Here is a 17,521-nt window from a genome sequence, read left to right as displayed (position 1 = left end):
GGGCCGCGTCAGGGGGCGGGGGTGGCTGCTGCCCGCCCCGCAGGCCGCGGGTGGGCCCGGGGCTCTCGGCCGCGTCCCCGCACGGGTGGTTCCCCAGCCGGGCTGCGGGGTTTGCTGGGGTTTGCCCCGAGGGTCAGGGCCAGGCAGGAGCGGGGCCTGCGGGGCCCGTCGCTGTCACGTATCGGTGCTCCCAGAAGGGCCTCCCATCCAGCGGGCTGAGTGTTTTTTGCAGGTTTTCAGTGAGCTCTTCTCCCCTGAGTGTAAGAAATTACTTCTTGCTGCCTTCCCTTTGTGTCTGGAGTCAAACGAGCTATTTTCTTACCTCCCAATGTTGGTATTGCCGTTAATACATTTGCTGGAGTTAAATGGAGCACGGATTCCGTACAGCCTTACCATCTCTTTAGGTTCCCTTTTGTTGTATGCTTGCTGTTTTCTTTCAAGGAGTCTCATACAAGCACAGGTTAAAGGGGTGTCCCTTTAAAAAGGCAGAGCAAAATTGGCATTAATGACCACACCTGTAGGGAAGTGAGGTGTGAGAGCAAACCGGGAGGCAGAACTGGTATAAAGCTGCTATGGGCCCTTGTCTGCCCTGGGAAGGGGAGGGTGTTGGGCTGCCTAGGCTCAGAGTAGGGATGAGAAGGTGAAAATGGAGTCTCCACTGTGTGAGCAGAGGATCACTAAGGTCTCTCTAGCTGAGATTCTGAGGTGTTTGGAACATCCTATAAGTGAGGAGCAAGCCTGGGCTGTCTGCTTTCAGTGTTGCTGTAAAATGGAGCAGCTGGCTCGGGGGTTGTACCCACCACTGCAGTCTGTGTTCGTGAAAGGCCTTGGAAGCATCTTTATCCATGCTGATGGTACTGCTTCCTTCAAGGTGTACCACAACTCTGGTAAGAGCACAGGTAGCTGTGAATGTCAAGGCCTGCTTGTATAACAGGCTGAAATGTTTTTTTCCTGCCTTTTTTTTTTCCCCCTTTCCTCTCTGTATGTTGCTATGAGTCTGTTTTGCTGCCTATAGTTAATTTCAAAGGACTGTAGATGAGTGGTAATACAGATGTACAGCCTACTGATTTTTCTAACAGTGCTGTAGTGAGTCATTTTGCTGTAGTGAATAGCTGGGATGAAAGTTTTGTCACCACTTATGTTATTTGAAACAAATAGTCTGAGTCCTCATTATATGTCTTGCTCTGTTCATCTTCTAATGTATGGTCCCTTTGTTATAGTAATGCTCACAACAGATTTATGACTGATAATTTCCCTTTTTTGTTACTCTGTGTAGCCAGCAAACGGCAACAAGTTTTTGTCCTGTGCACTGTTTAGTTGCACTACAGCAGAAGTCAGTGCTAGGCTGAGTCTCCAGGGATAAGAACAGGTCATAAAGAATAAAGCTCCAGTGCTTTCCTTGTGGAGAGATACTTGTTAGCAAACAAACAAAAAAAGTACCAGCTAGCAATTAGTTGGGGCTAATGCTTATAATAATAAGAGTACCCTGTGTCGCTTTCCAGGAGTCCCCAGATATAGGCCTACTTCCCCCAGGTGGGACTGACTTCATTCAGAGGGGTTTATTTCCTTATTACCAAGAATTCTTCCTGTTTCTCTGTCTTGACAGAGAGTCTAAAAGCTGCTTATCGATGCCTCAGTTATCTTTCTCCCCATCCCCTCTTTTTCCCCTTTCAGATGTTGGCAGCATCCAGCAGTCAGAGGACAAGGTAAGCCTGTGGCCTCATCTTCATATGTGTGCAGATATAATCCTGCTGCAGTAGAAGGCCAACTCAGGAGGTGCACATGCCTTTGGAAGCTATCAAGGTGCTTACGTTTGCTGTTCCCTGTGTAAGTGACCCTGTCCCCTGCAATCTGGATAATGAAACAAAATGCTAGGACTGTACTTCAGTGTAACAGTGGGGCTGGGAAACAATGAGCAGAAATGCTGCCTCCTGTGGAATAGCCCATAGTCTTTTTGTCTTAATAACAGATAACTTACAGGTGATAGAGAAGGTAATTAAAAATCTTAAAATAGCTAGTTTAAGGAGTATCTCAGACTACACACTGAGCATCTAGCTGCCTTTCGGGCCTTTCTCATAATGAGAGATGTGCTCAGCACTGAGGCATGGTGTGGGGTACTGGCACGGCTGGGAAGCAAGAGCTGTGAAGTTCTCCACCACATTCTGCGCTGCACTGCTTCCTTGGTCTCTGTCTGCAGCTGCTGGAGTACTTGGGGGTGCTGATCTATGAAGCCCTGGACTGGGGAATCGACAGCCAAGCAGAGCGAGAACTGAGTGATCCTTTGGAGAAACTGCTGTGTCTCATGTTGAAACTGGATGATGAGGCAATGAAGCCAGCAGTGACCCTGCAGGATGTTATTAAGGTTTCCTTCTTCCCACTTAGTACATATAGCAGCTTTAGAGGAGTTGGTGGAACAATTCTGTTCACCAAGGGGCAAAACCATGTCCAGGACAAAGCTTGTTGGAGGGCACAGAGGGGGCACGTGGCTTTCCCATCAGAGGGGGAAAAAAGCAAAAACCATCTTACAGACACGCAAGTGTCTATGGAAAAGAGCTAAGAAGGAATCTGAGCATGGTTCTCATGCAGCTGTGTCTACAAAGTCCTTCTGTACATAGTCTCCAAATTTGATACCTAGAAGACTATGGGTATTGAAAAAAAGTCACTTGCCTACAGTATTCATTTTCTGCAAGAGCTGGGATTTGAATGTCTCAACTCAAACCAGTATTTTGCTCTCACCTATAATTTAAAGATATGAGAAATTTTCCATGCCTCAGTTTGATCAGGGCAGGGGAAAAGAACAGGACAAGTGTCTTCACCTGATGTGTTTTGTTGTGCTTTGTCTGCACTGGAGGCTTCCCCTTTCAGGTACTTATTTCAAGGCACACCTTACAGATAACAAGATATATAAATTACATAGATACTTATATTATTGTATATATAACAGTTGACATCCTGCTTCTTTATTCCCAGGCAATAGCAAAAAAAAAAAAAAAAAAAAAAAAGATAGAGGCTGTGGGGAGGATGTTTTTTAACCATGGATTGAGAAAACTGAATCTTGCTTCCATCCTACCATATTTTTTCATTTCAAAATTGTTTTAAATAGCTGCACTTATTTCAGGCCTGTAAGGAGCATGTGTCCAGGCCTTCTGAGGCTACCAGCCATTATGAAATGACCTGTAGAAGTCTGTTTCTTGAATATTTGGAACTTCACAAGCTTGTGACCATTATCCAGACTTCCAAAGAGGTACATTTGTGATCATCCCTTAGCTGCTATTCCCTCTACCTTCACACGCTTGCCTAGTTCTAAAGTAACCTTCCCATTGCACTAGAAGTGGAGAACCTGCCTGAAGCTCTGCTTTCACAATATGAAAGGCTACTGTCTCTGCACCACATTAGTAATTTGTTGTAGCTTTTGAGAGTTTGGCTATCTTGGGCTTCTAGGCTTTTCAGATTAACATTAGTAATTTCTGCTGGATAGATAGGAAATGACTACACAGTGCAAGGTAATGACCTCATGTGCTTGCTTCTCAGAGTCTGAGAAAAATGGATGTGGAAGATCTGGTGGAATATCCCCTTCAGAAGAAGGAAAAACACTGGGTAAGAGATTTAATTCCTTTATTATGATGGAGTGCTTTTCTTTACTACCTTGACTATCTGAGTCTTTCCACTGACTCTTCTATGGAAAGTAGAGCTTGAACACAAAACTTCTTAGGTTGTTCAAGAGCTTAAGTAGTTAAAGACTTGTCTGCGAAAAAAAAAAAAAAGCTGAGGAGTGAACTTGAGGAGTAAATTATTTCATGTGTTAACCTCATGTGGGCATTTATTCTGCACGAAGAGTGCCTTTGTGGTTCAACTTAAACCACTTCTAAAAATGAAGTTGGAGGCAGTCTTTGGGTTAAGTGTCCACAAGTAGTTACTCAGGCTGTTTCTTCCTGCAGATGAGCCCCAAGCTTCAGCTCTTGGCAGGAACTGACACACCTGCCTAAAGCAGTTAGTTCCTTTCTTGTAGCTGGACTGAAAACTCCCAGAAAGCTCTTTTGTTGGTGGTAGTACTGGTGTGGGCTGGTTCACTCTTATTATGTGAGGTCTATGCTTGTTCAGGGCTGGAGAGGACTGAAGGCCACTAGTTTTGTCCATCTTTGTGGTTGTGCAGCTCCAGCAGCTCAAAGAAACAAAGTAGAGTGAGGCTGAAGCTCCTACCTTCTGCTCCCTGCCTTTCTTGTCCTTCCATTCTGTCCTCCTTTGACGGTGTGTTTGGGGCAAAGAAAGCAACTTATTCTGTTCTTTTCAAGGCCCTACACAGTCAGGGCTCGGTCAGAAACAAATAGCTCTTTTGGCTGGAGCTCTGCCCAGCATAAACAAATGCACTGTAGTCTGGAGTCTGTGGAGACAAATGGCAAGCCCCAAGAGACTTGTGGACTCGCTCCCTTTGTCTAAATAGCACTTGCTTTGAAGCGTGCTCAAACTATTTGTATGAAAATGTTTGTGAACTGTGTGTTTGGGCATATTCTCAATTTTGTGATCTATTAAAATAAACTGGCAAGCTATCTCAAACCACAAACTCATCAACTGCTATGGCTCTTTTCTGCAGGGAATACATGAATAAATACATGGGCTTTGCAGTGTGGCCTCAAGGCCAGTGTATTTGGCCTCTGCTTCTTCAGGAGACATGAATACCAAAAGCAGTATGCTGTTGCAAATTCTATGCCTCTAGTTTCCAAGTCCCTAAGCACCAGTTGATTGTGTTGCTCTGACAAACTATTGAGTTTAAAATAACCAAGATGCTAACTCCACTAGGATCCCACAGATCGGAGCTGATGCCTTGAGTGGTGCCAAACAGCCGGTGTTCTTTATGGACCACACTTTGTCATGCTGACTGCTACAGAACAGGCTTTCTGAAACACAGACCACAGCCTGCTTGTGTGCAGGATTGTACAGTTCCAGCAGAGCTTATCCATACAAGTCACAAGAAAATCCTCACCCTGAAATCTAAGCAGTGAGACCCCTTAGCAGCTGTCTTACGACTCATCTGTTGAACTGAATGTAAGGGGTTTGGAGTGCTGTAACACCGTGGGTTGTGGTGCACAGATGTGGGAAGCTTATGTGGAGTTTGACAGTACATGGGATGGCCGAAGTAGAGTAATTGCAGTTATCCAGACAGTAGGGGAAGAAAAATATGAGTCATAATGTCACGAACATGTGAAAAATGTTTTGGCTGTACAAGTTGCTCCGAAGTGGACAGCTAAAGGTAATTCTTGCCCTGAACTAATGTGGCAATATTACAATAGAGAAGTCTCTCCAAGTAATATCTTTCAGTGAAGTTCTGTTACTATGTGAAAGACAACTCTAGAAAGTGCAAATGGTTCAGGATAAGCTATTTCAGAGGTCTCTAATAGTGACCAGTTTGCTCAGAGACTTTTGTGTATTGTCCTACACAAGAAATAGAGCCCAAGAGATATGGCTAATATATGGTCACTCTCTCACAGGTCTAGTTTTTTGAAGTTTAGCTATGGCTCTAACAAAGCCATGCTTAAACAATCCAACAAAAAAATAGGTCTCCTTGAAGGCAGCCATCAGTCAGAGCTTGCATAAGACTCTTCTGATAATATACCAAGATATCTGAAGGGATAAGTTAAGAGAAGATGTTTCATACTGTAAGTGGAAGAGGAGTCAGAAGCTTTGGTCTGAGGCAGTTTTCTAAAATGTTTTGTTTCCCTTTCTCTGTTTATAATACAATCACTTGTTCTTACTCAATTTGCCTTTGGGATCCAGATAAGCTGTTGACTTAGTACTTCCATTTCAATGTTGTATAAACATGCTATTGAGCTGATAATTTCTTTCCCTGTCTTTAACTTTTGTTGAGTTATACTGCATGCCTGAGCATCCTCAGGTATTAATACAGGAACAGGATGAGCAAAGGTTAGAGATACTAGCTCCTGTCTCCAGGCTGAAACTGCTAACACATGGTCTGTGAAGGTTGAAGTATGAGATCCCTTTCCCCTTTGTCTTCCTCTTTTGTATGTGGGCCTTTCAACCCTTGGTTCAGAGATTTTAATGGTAAGAACTGGGATTTCTTTCCCAGAGCTTCCTAGGGCCCAATAATACGAAGAAATTGGCGCCTGGAGCACTTGCAGGAAGTTGGTTATTCAAGAAAATGGGTCTAGCTACCTGGCAGAAGCAGCTGTGTTTTGCTGAAGTACATTCATAAAGTTAATGATAAAATTCAGGAATGGACCTGGCAAGCCAGCTCCTGATCCCTCATTGTAAATAAACTTCTGCAATGAGAAGCAATTCTCTGTCTGGTGCTGTGCCCTGATGTGCAAGTGAGTTGAAGGGGATGTCAAAGACACACTTCTGTGTTTCTGAGTGACTTCAGTTGCTAAGCGTGTCCTATTACATGGAGGGAAGGGATGCTGCTGTGTGCATTCTAGCCAGTTGTTGACTTGGTCCTCACTGGTTTCTCCTAGGCATCCCTGTGGCCCAACATCATCCGTGAGCTGCAGAATGGTGTGAGACTGCACAAGGCGACTGAGCGACCACAGCCTCAAGTGCCTTCAAAAGAAAGTATCTGCTCTCCCTATGAATTACTTTTGGATGATATTCAGCACAAGAGGTACACGCTTCGGAAGGTTAGTCAACAGACAACTCTGAAGTCACCTGTTCTATTTAATTTCTAAGCAATACTTGCTGAGACAGCTTCTGCAAAACCTGTCTTTCTCAGAGGTACTCGAATATCTGTGTCTCCCTCTCAGCTGTAGCTCAACTTTAGATTACTCTGTTTGTCCACTCAAGCACTTCATTTCCAGTAATAGTGTAATGCAGAGAGAGCAACACTTCTATGAAGCTGGGTGATAAACTTTTTCCCCTTTCAGGGGTCAGCCACTCCCTTCCCTGGAGCAATTACACTGCCATACATGCACCAGTTTCACAAAACAGACCTGTACCCACTTATGCTTTCCACCTTGGACACTTCTGTCCTCTTAGGCCTCTTGAACTGAGCTGTGCCTGGCATCTCTTACTAGTTTCCTTGCCTTCTCAGATCTTATGGAATGTGTGAAAGTGCAAAAGCACTTCAGAGAGTCTCTTGCTCAGCCTCAGGCCACTAGGCCATGTTCATGAGGTACTGCAGGAGTATAGTTGGTATAAAAAAAGCTGACTCAAGTGCTGGGGCCTTCCAACAATGTGAAAATGGTGAAGATGACCAGATACAAAAACGTCTGGGGTGTCTATAAAAGCTTGGGATGATGTTCACTTGCTGCAGCTTGAACTGGGAATGATGAGCAGATCTAAAACATTGGCATAAGGCTTTGTGGCATTGGCATGCTTTGTGAACAGACTGCTTGGCAGAAGATGAGACACAACTCTATTTGTAATAAACCCCAACATTTTAAAAAGTGAAAAATTTGCATACCACACTAGACATGAGACTTTTTTTTCTCCTGGTTGGTGCTGTTAGAGTGCAGGGGGTTTAAATGCCTCAGCTAAACTATGCACCTCTATAAAACCCCAGCTCTTGCATTTCTTGACTGTGGCTTCAGCCTTCAGATAAGGCTATGGCATTTCTCTGGAGATGATATCTTGATTGATGTATAATTTAATAGTAGTGGAGAGGAGACAATACATCATAACTACTTACTTGGGTTCCTTGCAATGTTCTGTGTATCAATGCACTGTGCAGTACAGAACCTTGACTTAAGGTGGCAGGATGAACTGGGTCTTGATTTTATTTTTCGCTTTCTTTGTAATTCTTTTTTTTCTGTGGTAGACAAGAAGCCCCAAACATGAAAAGCAGCAGTCAGAAATGCTAGAAGAAAGCATAGAGTGCTACTGCTCATGTCTTTGTGAAGGCTCTTAAACGAGGATTTCCCCCTCTGCAAAGCTATTTCAAAGCTTCTCTACCAAACAGCAGTCTAATTTGCAAATGAATGAAAGCACAGCTAGTGTGGGAAGCTATACTGTTGTTCTACCTGCACTCCCATGTGTTCTGAAGTTGAATACACCTGGACAGTCAACAGAGGAGACACAAAGTAAGAATAAGTGAACAAGGCCACTAAAGACATGCCTGTGCAACTTGACTTTTTTTGTCAGTTCTCCCCTACGCAGCAAGCACAGGGCTTGATGACGGAGACAGTCTGCCTCGCATGAATACCTGCCCTGCAATTCTATACTGATATTGTTCCTAGTTAAGTAGGGCTGTAAGCCACTCTCTGGGACTCAAGTTTATGCATACAGCTGCCTGCTGCTGCAGCTATTGTTACAGTATTTTTAACTCGTTCAATTACTCTTCTCCTCGGAGCTAAGTTCTTGCTGATGAATGTGGGGTGACCATGGTGCTTGTCACGATCATGCCTGACATTGAAATGTGAGTACAATGTTTTCCAGTGGCTCCCCAAAGTAGTTCAGGAGTGGCTGGGGCTAGAAGGCTGTGTGCTTCTTGTGCAAGTCCCAAAGGGCTGTGCAGTGCTTCTGATTGCCTGTAGTTTGCCACAGGCAATTCTGTCTCTACCAGAAACCCACATAAGTAAACCTCATCATTCTACACTTTCCAATTCAGTTTTGTTATGGCTTCCCCACCCCTCACATTTCTGAATCCTGACTCAGGTTATTCACTGAACTGCAGAATGGGAGAGTCTACCAAGAGCAGAGAAAGAATTATTGCTCTTTCAGGTGATCATCAAGGAAAAACACAGGACCCCAAAAGTTGATGTAGCTGCTCCCAAGCCTCATCTAAAACCTGTAAGTGACCTGGTGCCACATCTAATTATAGCAATACAAGATGATGCTGGAGGTGACAGGACAGTTTCTAGGAATATAGAGCTAATGTCTTAGCTGCTGGTTTGGATTTGGGAGATATTTTAGCTGTAATTAACTTTTGGGCAGGTTAGGAAAATGGGAGGTGACATCATCATAGGATAAAGACAATAAATCTCCCTACTTCTTCCATTGCTTCTTCCACATGGAACATTTTTGAGTTCTGGAGTACTCCTAGAGTCTCCATTTCAAATTTGAGAGTTGCTAAAGTATTCTAAAGTTTCTCTTGTGTCTCTTGTGAGCAAGGCCTAGTGCCCTCTTGAGTGTGAGGAACTTGTGAGACAGTGTCACTATTGAAGGAGTTGTTCTGTCACCAGTCATCTCCTCCCTCTGTTCACTGGCTCTATCTGGTGCTGTGCTTTGCCTGCAGGTGCTGGAGAGGAAGCTGAAAGAGTGTGTGCCATTGGAGTCCAGCTGGCAGGAACAGCTCATGACAGAAATAAAACAACCACAGCAGCTTCAGTCATCAACAGCAAGGGAAAATGGGAGCAGGCCCAAAGGTACCTACCACAAAGTGACATGTCAAGCATACAAGTGAAGTCAGTGTTGACTAAAAATAATGGATGGTCTCTGAAATGAAATCCCACTTATCTTTTCCATAGCATGTAAAATGCAAGGGAGATGGGAATACAATTTTTGCCTTGATAGAAGTAGTATGGCGTAAGAATAGTTCTTTCTAGAAAATCTGTTTTTTGCATCTTAAGACTCAAAAGATGTTTCAGTTCACCCTTTTCTAGTGATGTTCAGATTTGTCTGTGCACTAAGTGAGAGAATAAGATTTTTATCATCCCCTAGAACTAAAGAATTATGTAACTACCAGGACAAGTCTAGCAAAACCTCAAATTCTGTTGTGTGGGTATCAAATTTATTGTTTTCTTGTCACAGCACAATACCTTATCTTGTCTGTGTGTATAGGATTTTTTGTTGCTTCTATCCCCTGCAGAAAAGCTTGTGACACCAAATCCTGCCTTGAAATCTCCAAGCAATACTTTGTTAACTCTCCAAGGTGTCGGTACCAAGATTAAAATTATCAACACTACAACACAGCACCTTGGACCAGGGGTTCAGGTAAGGCTTTAAGTTAAAGACCCTGGTGAGGTACAAATACTGCAGGCATTAGATCTGCAAACACACAGATAGCATGGAATGTCAGGTTCAAATCCTAGTGTGGGCAATCTCGTCTCTCAAAAGTGAACAAATGTGGTACTATTAGATTCACTGAAGTCCTTTCCTCTACAGCAGTTCTTACTATATTGAAACATTAATTTTTGTGGCACGACTGCAACTTATAGAACCAAAGTCTGCCCTGGTCTCTTGAAACTAGACCCTGCAGAAGTTTTAATATGCCTAGGAGTTTGGCCAATATGGGTTAGGGCTATTCCCACTTTTGCCTTACAGCAAGGCATTTGATGCTTGATGTATTTGTATTTCACATGGCATGTGAGCCTGTGGAAGGAAAATTTCATTATTTATTTTCAGGAGGCAACTTGACTGGTAAATTCCCACTCTTCTGCCTATGGATCATTTTCAGGAGCATCATTCTTCAATAAACCATGATACATAGGCTTTGGGTTCTTTAACTCCTCTCTTGATCATGAAAACTTGACTGCTTGGTTCTGGGATTCAGTCTGAGCATATTCAGAAGTTCTGCAGAACAGAGCTTAAGCCCTCATACACCATGTCTAGCATAGGTGCACTAGCATACAAACAGGAATCTGTTTTCTGTTAACATTTCTGAAATGCAGTTGCTTAACTGAGGAAAATGGATATGAATTAATAAAAGCAGAAATTCTTAGCTATATTTGCACAAGTCTGTGCTACTTTTAAGAATGTTCAGCATTTGAGAAACCTGTGGTTGTTGTATTACTGCTAAACTAGAAATACCTTCATATGGAGACTAATATAATAAAATCTGTTCTCTGCTTTTCTAGAGAAGCTTGAAACAATACTGTTGAGATACAGCATTGGGTTTCAGTTGGGTTAGTGGTCCACAGACTCTTGAACTGTTCTCCCGTGTTGCTACATGTTAGAAGGGGCCAAGAAAATGCTTCCGCTGTACTCAGAGTTGTATTGGGAGGATTTTGTGAAGTAAGGACTGGTATCTGCATTGAACTTGAGTAAGAGAGAGAACGGATGAATTTGAAGTTTCACTGGCTTGGCTGGAGCTTTCTAGTTGGAGGGGGGAATTAAATTGCTATTATGTCTTGGAACATCAAGTTACTAAATGCACCACATTCATTTTTCTCCACTTTTGGCTGAAACTTGAACCTTTCTGGTCAGTCCTGGGCATCCTGGGTTTTGTTTAGCAGCAGCACTTCTGAGGCAGTGGGCTTGCTGTCTCCTGTATGCACCTTAAGAATATTCTGTCCTCTGGTCTACAGGAAACCACTCCCAAGCAGCCTTCCAACACCTGGCTTGCCTCAACCAGGTCATCAGTAGTATCCTGCAACAGCACAGGTCAGTGCACTTCTAGCTGAACATCTAAACTGTGACAAAGTACAGTCAGTGGCCTGCTGGCTTCCCAAAGCCTTAGGTTGGGCTCACTGTACACTTTCTTTCAGATCACCTGAAGGCACTTCAAAGGAAAAGCTCCAACACTAAGTAATTAGTTTGGGGAGATGCCTTTAGAAAAAATAATTCCTCAGCAGTTGACTGAAGCTTGTATAGCTCCTGCATCGTCAAAATAAGATGGCATGTCCCCAAAGGCCCTAACTGGAATTCACAGTAAAAGCTAAATGAGTGTTTTGAATTTTCAAGTAGAAAGTGCACCACTTGATTTTATTAAACTAAATGGTGCTAATGAAGCCTCATCTTTGCCTACTGGCAAGCATTGTTACTGTGATCTCTGCTTTTTGTGATCTGAGCTGATGGGGCTTGAGGGGCAGAGTTTTAAGCTTTGCTACCTTCAAAAGGCAATGTAGTGCTGTTGAGTGTTCAGCTTTTGAAGTGAATGCTTAGAAGCTTCCAGCTGGTTTTCTGCACCCTAAAATTCTCTCTTCCTGTCCAGGTCTTGCTGCAAAGTGTGCATGTCCTCCTGTGAGTGCACCCCTACTAGGAGATATTAAACATAATGGTTTCTTGCACAGTGGCCAACAGCAGCTGCCTCATCACAGAGGAAGGTCCAATTCTTTAGAGAGAGGCTGTCAAAGCAAGGAACTTGTAAGTCTGGCATTTCAGCTACCAAGGCTGGTCTGATACATCCGGTAACGACCAGAGCAGTAAGCATGTTCTGTGTTTTTATCTTAGGCCACGTGATACACTGATCTTAAGTTGGGGTATTGTTGTCTCGTTGGCTGTAGTGTCTTCGCAGAGGCTTCCCAGTTTGAATTATATTAAATAAAGTTGTTCCTATAAGAAGAGAAAAATACCACTGCATAACTTGAAAGTGTCTATCAAGGTTTCCTCAAGTAGACTGTAGTTGGCAGTGGGACTGTCTTGTTTTCTCCATCTCCCCTGATTCTTTGTAGATTCTGAGAAGTTCAGACACATCCTTTAAGGTTCAGTAAAGTGAACAAGTGGTTAAAAAAATGTAGCTAGCACAGCATCAATGACTTCTAAATGTGTGAAGTCATCAGGTCTGAATGAGTGTCATTGGAGCAATGCTGGGTTGTGTGCTTCTGTGCAACCTTCTGAATCATGGCCTTACCCTGTTCTGCCCTAACAAGGTATGCTGAGCCCTTGCCTCCTCCTTTCCTTCTGCATCCTTCCCTTCCTCACCTCTGGCAAGTCTCTAAACTAACCATAACCCTGAGTGACCTCTTTGTTCAGCAGTATGGTGGGGGTGTGGGTCGGTTGGACTCCACATCTGGGGATAAAAACACTGTTGTCTCTCCTTGTCAGCCACCAGACCATAGCTGCCATTTGTGTGGGGCCAGTAGGTCTTAGGAAATAGAAGGCAAGAGAGCATTGTGCTGTGGAAAGGGATCCTGTATATAGGAGGGGACAGGGTGTCATCTGTGCTGTGGCCTACCAAAGGGTAGAATTTCCCCAGAGATTGGCTCTGGGGATGGTATTAACTACTGTGCTGACCAAGGCACCTGCTTCCCTAACGAGGTGTGAGGAAGCTGCTTGAAAACTGTAATAGCCACTAAGAGCCTTGTAGTGGTTTCTCTGTTAGTATTGTTAAAGAGTCAACTGGTATACCCCATCACTGACAAAACTGAGTTTTAGGGACAAATGCCTCTGAGCCTTTTGGGACCCAGTTTTGAGGATGACCTCTCCAAATATTTGCTTCATTCAGCTTTCTCTGATGCTTAACTTCTGTCTTTTGATAGGACTGTCCCTTCCCTACCCAGTGGCCATCACCAACTATTGCTGAGCTGATTGGAACCAGATATGCAATGATGGTGCTGGAAGGGCAAGGCTTCTTCCAAAGAGGTAGCAATGGTGTCTTTCCAAGAGCAAAGGTATGTTTCCTTTGTGTTGTTTTTGCCTTTCAAAAGCTGGCTTCATGGCCCTCGGTGCTGAACTGCTGGAGGTGCTCTTTGCCTCAACATATCCTGTTCATACAGCTGACCCAAGTTTGGCTTCAGCCTCTTAAAATCTTTTGATACTTGTGTGGTGATCATTTCTAATCAAGCTTAAGCTGTGTAAGCTGCCTAGAAAGTAGCCCAGGCTTTGCTTGATACTTCTTATCTGTTATTTCCATGCTGGGAGAGCTGACTTCCATGACTGTTGGCCAGCTCTGAAATAATGAAGTAATTAATTGGTATTTGGCACTACTAAAAGTGAAGCAAAGGTTCTTAACTCAGGCTCCCCCACCTGAATTGTGCTGATTCAAACCACCTTGCTGACTGGGTGCAAAGGCTGGGGAGATGAGGCGGACAGGGAATGACCTGCAGCACAGGACTGTTGGGTGTTCACTGCTTACCTGCTGACTTAGTCTCCTTTAGAGGAGCTGTTGTAACCAGCCCCTCTAGAGCAGAAAGCATGAGTACAAGCCCTTTGCAACACACATGAAGCAATCTGTGTTACTTGGCTTAGGGGTCAGCTTCTTGCCCTCACTTACTTAGAAGTATGGACAGAGCCAAAGGGTTCTGCTAGCAGAGCTATGCTACTTCCACAACCCATCTGATGCTCTGAGACCAAATTCTTGTTTTCTTCTCACCTTCCTTACTAACGCTGCTTTAACTTGTCTGCTCTCTGCCTATTACAAAATGGCCCTCTTACCCCCCTTTGTTTTCTTGCTGCTGAAGTTTTTTTAGCTTTCTCAGGCTCTACTTCTGAAGATAATATCACTTCTGACTGCCAGCTGTGTATGAATGTGTTCTTTTTTATAAAGTTCAAGCGACTCATCAGCTTCCTTATGACTCATTTTTCGCTTCAGGATTGAATTCAAATTTGCCCTGACTTAATCTCTTCGGGATTGCTGTAGTCTACCTCAAAGAATGTCTCTCTTCTTCCCTCTCTCTTAACTATAGCTACTGTTACACTCTTGCACAATACAGCTATTGTTTGCTCAAGAGCCTTTTTTTAAACTCCTGTTGTCTGGCAGCTGCCCCAAACCTCTGCATCATAAAAACACTGGCCTACAAGTAGACATTTTTTTGCCTTTTTAGCTTTTAATTCCTGTGTCTTTGGTATCCTTTATTGGACCTCTGTTATTGTATGTGGATCTAAAGCCTTTAGAAGGTTGGTTTATGTGCCTGCTCTTTGGCAGGCAGTGGATAGTGTTGGTACAAAGATATTTCCCGTTGGCATTCACAAGTAACTTTCCTTTCCACAGATCTGTTTCAGCTGCCATAAGCAGATATTTCTTAAGTGGCCTTACAGCTGTTACCTCTGCAGCAGGTGAGCTGGTACAAAAGGACTGAATGAGGAGGGAGAAAAGGGTGAAATAACAGTACTGGCAAGACTGGGTATTGCAACAGTTGCAGTACTGGATAGGAACAGGTTGCAGAGCCCTTCAGTTTTGCCTTACTGCACAAACTGGCCTGAAGTGTCTACAGCTGCAGAGGATGTGTAAAAACTTGCCTCTGAAGTGGTATCTTAAGTTTAACCCTTAGTATTAAGCTAGCAATAACCAAATTTACTGTAGAAATAGTAGGTTGAATTTCTCTGAGATAACTCTTTGCATATTCCTCTAAAGGTTCGATTTAGCTTTAGGCAAGGGATTGAGCAGGTTTTGGAAGAGGCTCTTCACCAGAATCTTCTGTTGATGACTGGGAAAGGAGTTGGACCTACTTGCATACACTTATTTGTCAGAGGTTTTCTGTTCATGGGAGGGGAAGAGAGGAACTTCAGGCTCATTAAGGCTCACTTACATCTATTTGAAGCAGTGGTGAAGCACTGAATTGATTACAAACAACAAGTAAACAACCACTGGGAATTGAGTAACTGCCTGGTGGCAGTGCTGGCTGAAAAGCAATGGGCTTTGCAGATAAAGCCTTCAAGCTATGGTGTTGACACATTTCAGATTATATAAACTAGTGTAAATAGGAGGGCTAGCAAGCTGAATAGGGGAGTTCTAAGCTTGCTCACTTTGCCATCAAATGATTGTGCCACAATCACAAATTAAGACTTACTTGGGAGAGTTACCCTTAGCTTAGCTAAGGGTGCAGTATTGGTATCTGCTGAGCTTCAGTTAAATGATCATGGTGGGAACTTTTTTTTCTCTTAGTGTTGTCTGTTGTGACTGCTGCATCAAGGCAAGTCTAGTCTTTACAACATGTGGGGTTTTCATATTTTCTGTTTTCCCTGCACCATACCTTGTCATAGGAAGCTTTCCTTCACCCACTGATACTTCACATCAACCCTCTGGCTTCCTTTTAAGACAATAGAAGAGGGAATATTACAAGGTGCAAAAGCAGCCAGGGTGCCACAGACATCTCTTGTTGTACTCAGCTAAAACAACTCTGGTTCTTCTTTCTTTCATTCTGTGTAAAGTGGTTGGGATTGCTCTATGCTCTATTTACACAAGGGTCAGGAAGTTCACTGCAATAATGTCTATCTTCTAAGTGCACCCATAAATCAATTGCATGCCATGTGAATTTTCCTGCTAAGAAGGAGGATGTGTTTCCCTGAGAACTCAGGTGACTTGTGCTGTGATTCTAGATGTCCATGCCTTTCAGAATGTGTGTACATCTTCCACTTCACTTCTTAAAACTTTTGAGACTCTCCAGAGAGGAGGACTCAGCTATCCAAGAGCAGAAGAACTTGGAGTTGCTGCATGAAATAGAGCACTGGGAGTGGTTTGGGTAAGCTGGGACAGGGATGTTCTGTTTTCACTTGGAAAGATGTTAGCAGTTATTTGTATATGCAAGCCTGCAAACATGCAGGTAACAGTATGTTATGCTGCTCAGCTGAATGACTGCTTTAGCCACTGGTCTAACTAGCCTGCAGTTCTCTGGAAATACTGTGGGTTTTAGATGATCAAAAATGAGGACATGTAGGTGCTCTGAAATCCATTTTGCTTTTTAGCTGTCAGGTTTCTGACATGAATTCAGAAGTGTCAATAATAGCCCAGACATAGAAGGTTCCTTGCAACAGCTTCATTTGTGTGAGAATTTCCAGACCCCATGATATTCTGTCCCCTACAGCCAGGAGTCTGTCTCTACAGACCCAGGAGTAACCCCTCTATACCTAGAAATAAAATTTGCCAATAGTCTCAGGTATAACTGACTGAAGAATAATGCCACAAATGGTTTCTCAGACCCTGCACACACCCTCTCCTTTTTATCCTCAGAAAGGGAACTATTTGAAAAACAGTTCTGGGTGGAAAAGACAGATCTTGTTGGTAAAAGTGCAATACCTAGCACTGGAAACATACATTATTTGTTCTTTTCTTTCCAAATCAGTTATATATTCCACTGGGGGAACAAGTGTCTTTTCTCTTTTAAGCCATTCTTTAATGTAGCTAATATGAAGTCACAGCAGTTTCTGGGTCAAAGGCTCATACTTAAGTTGCCAAAAAATTGGGGACAGTGTTCATTACTGAAGTTAACTGTGTGGGGCAGTGGTTTGGTCTGTCTTGTAATGCAGGTGGTGCAGAAGAGGTCTGAGTGACTGCATTACTGCCATACTTTAGGATGGAAAAAACCTCAATCCTACAGCATAAGGATGTAGCCATAACCTTGGATCAACCACAGATACCATTTGGCTGACACACTGTCAATAGAGAGAAGGTGTCAGTAAATGAAGCTGTTCTGATGCTTAGTAGCTTTCCCAAGCGAAGCTGACTGCTCTGTTGAACTCAGGCATTTAGCCAAATCACTTAGCAGTATTCAATCACACGTGGGGGAAAGGTGGAAGAACACCCTAGCCTCTAACAGAAACCCACCTGTGTCAGCTTTCCTGCTTTTCTTTTTCCCTCTCCTGCTCCAGTGTACCTGTTATTTTGGAACCCCATTGCCTAGCACAGCCTCTGTGCTGTTACACAAAGACCATGGCAGACTGGCTGACTGCTGACATCTGTACGCAATGTGAGCAGTATCTGCTGAACATGGCTTCCAGTCAACAGCAGAGCATCTCTCTCAGGAGAATTTCCTGGCCTTGAAGCAAACTGGAATGACTCTGCCATGCATTTCTCCTGTCACTTGTTCTGTACCTGAAGTAAATGAAACAGCTTTATGCACCTACTGACATAAAGGCCTGAATGAAAGACCTCCCTGCTGGTTATTCTAAGCAGGAAGCATGGTTAGCATTTATGTATTGTGAACTATTATAAAGCATTGTGGTTTTTAGAACTGTTTTAATTCTTTTATGTGTCTTT

General features: G+C 43.4%; 2 protein-coding genes across 2 annotated transcripts in view; one reads left to right on the top strand and one right to left on the bottom strand.

The window, feature by feature from the left end:
• LOC104389299 (chromosome unknown open reading frame, human C3orf17) overlaps window positions 1-396 on the bottom strand; it is a 5,830-nt gene extending 5,434 nt beyond the window's left edge. Inside the window, exon 1 of the mRNA XM_009998268.1 lies at window positions 323-396. Coding sequence (XP_009996570.1) covers window positions 323-396 — 74 coding nt within the window. The remainder of the gene's footprint in view (window positions 1-322) is intronic.
• A 250-nt stretch (window positions 397-646) lies between these two features.
• Window positions 647-17,305, top strand: LOC104389298 (protein spire homolog 1-like). Its single transcript, XM_009998267.1, has 9 exons — window positions 647-887; window positions 1,675-1,706; window positions 2,198-2,362; window positions 3,532-3,597; window positions 6,468-6,629; window positions 14,537-14,601; window positions 15,431-15,458; window positions 15,865-16,007; window positions 17,134-17,305. The coding sequence occupies exons 1-9, from the start codon at window positions 647-649 to the stop codon at window positions 17,303-17,305; spliced, it is 1,074 nt and encodes a 357-aa protein (XP_009996569.1).
• The last annotated feature ends 216 nt before the right edge of the window (window positions 17,306-17,521 follow it).

The sequence above is a fragment of the Chaetura pelagica genome, unplaced genomic scaffold (genome assembly GCF_000747805.2).
Source record: "Chaetura pelagica isolate M959 unplaced genomic scaffold, ChaPel_1.0 scaffold65, whole genome shotgun sequence".
NCBI lineage: Eukaryota > Metazoa > Chordata > Aves > Apodiformes > Apodidae > Chaetura > Chaetura pelagica.
The sequence above is the reverse complement of the archived record's forward strand: the minus strand, read 5'-3'. Positions and strand labels throughout refer to the sequence as shown.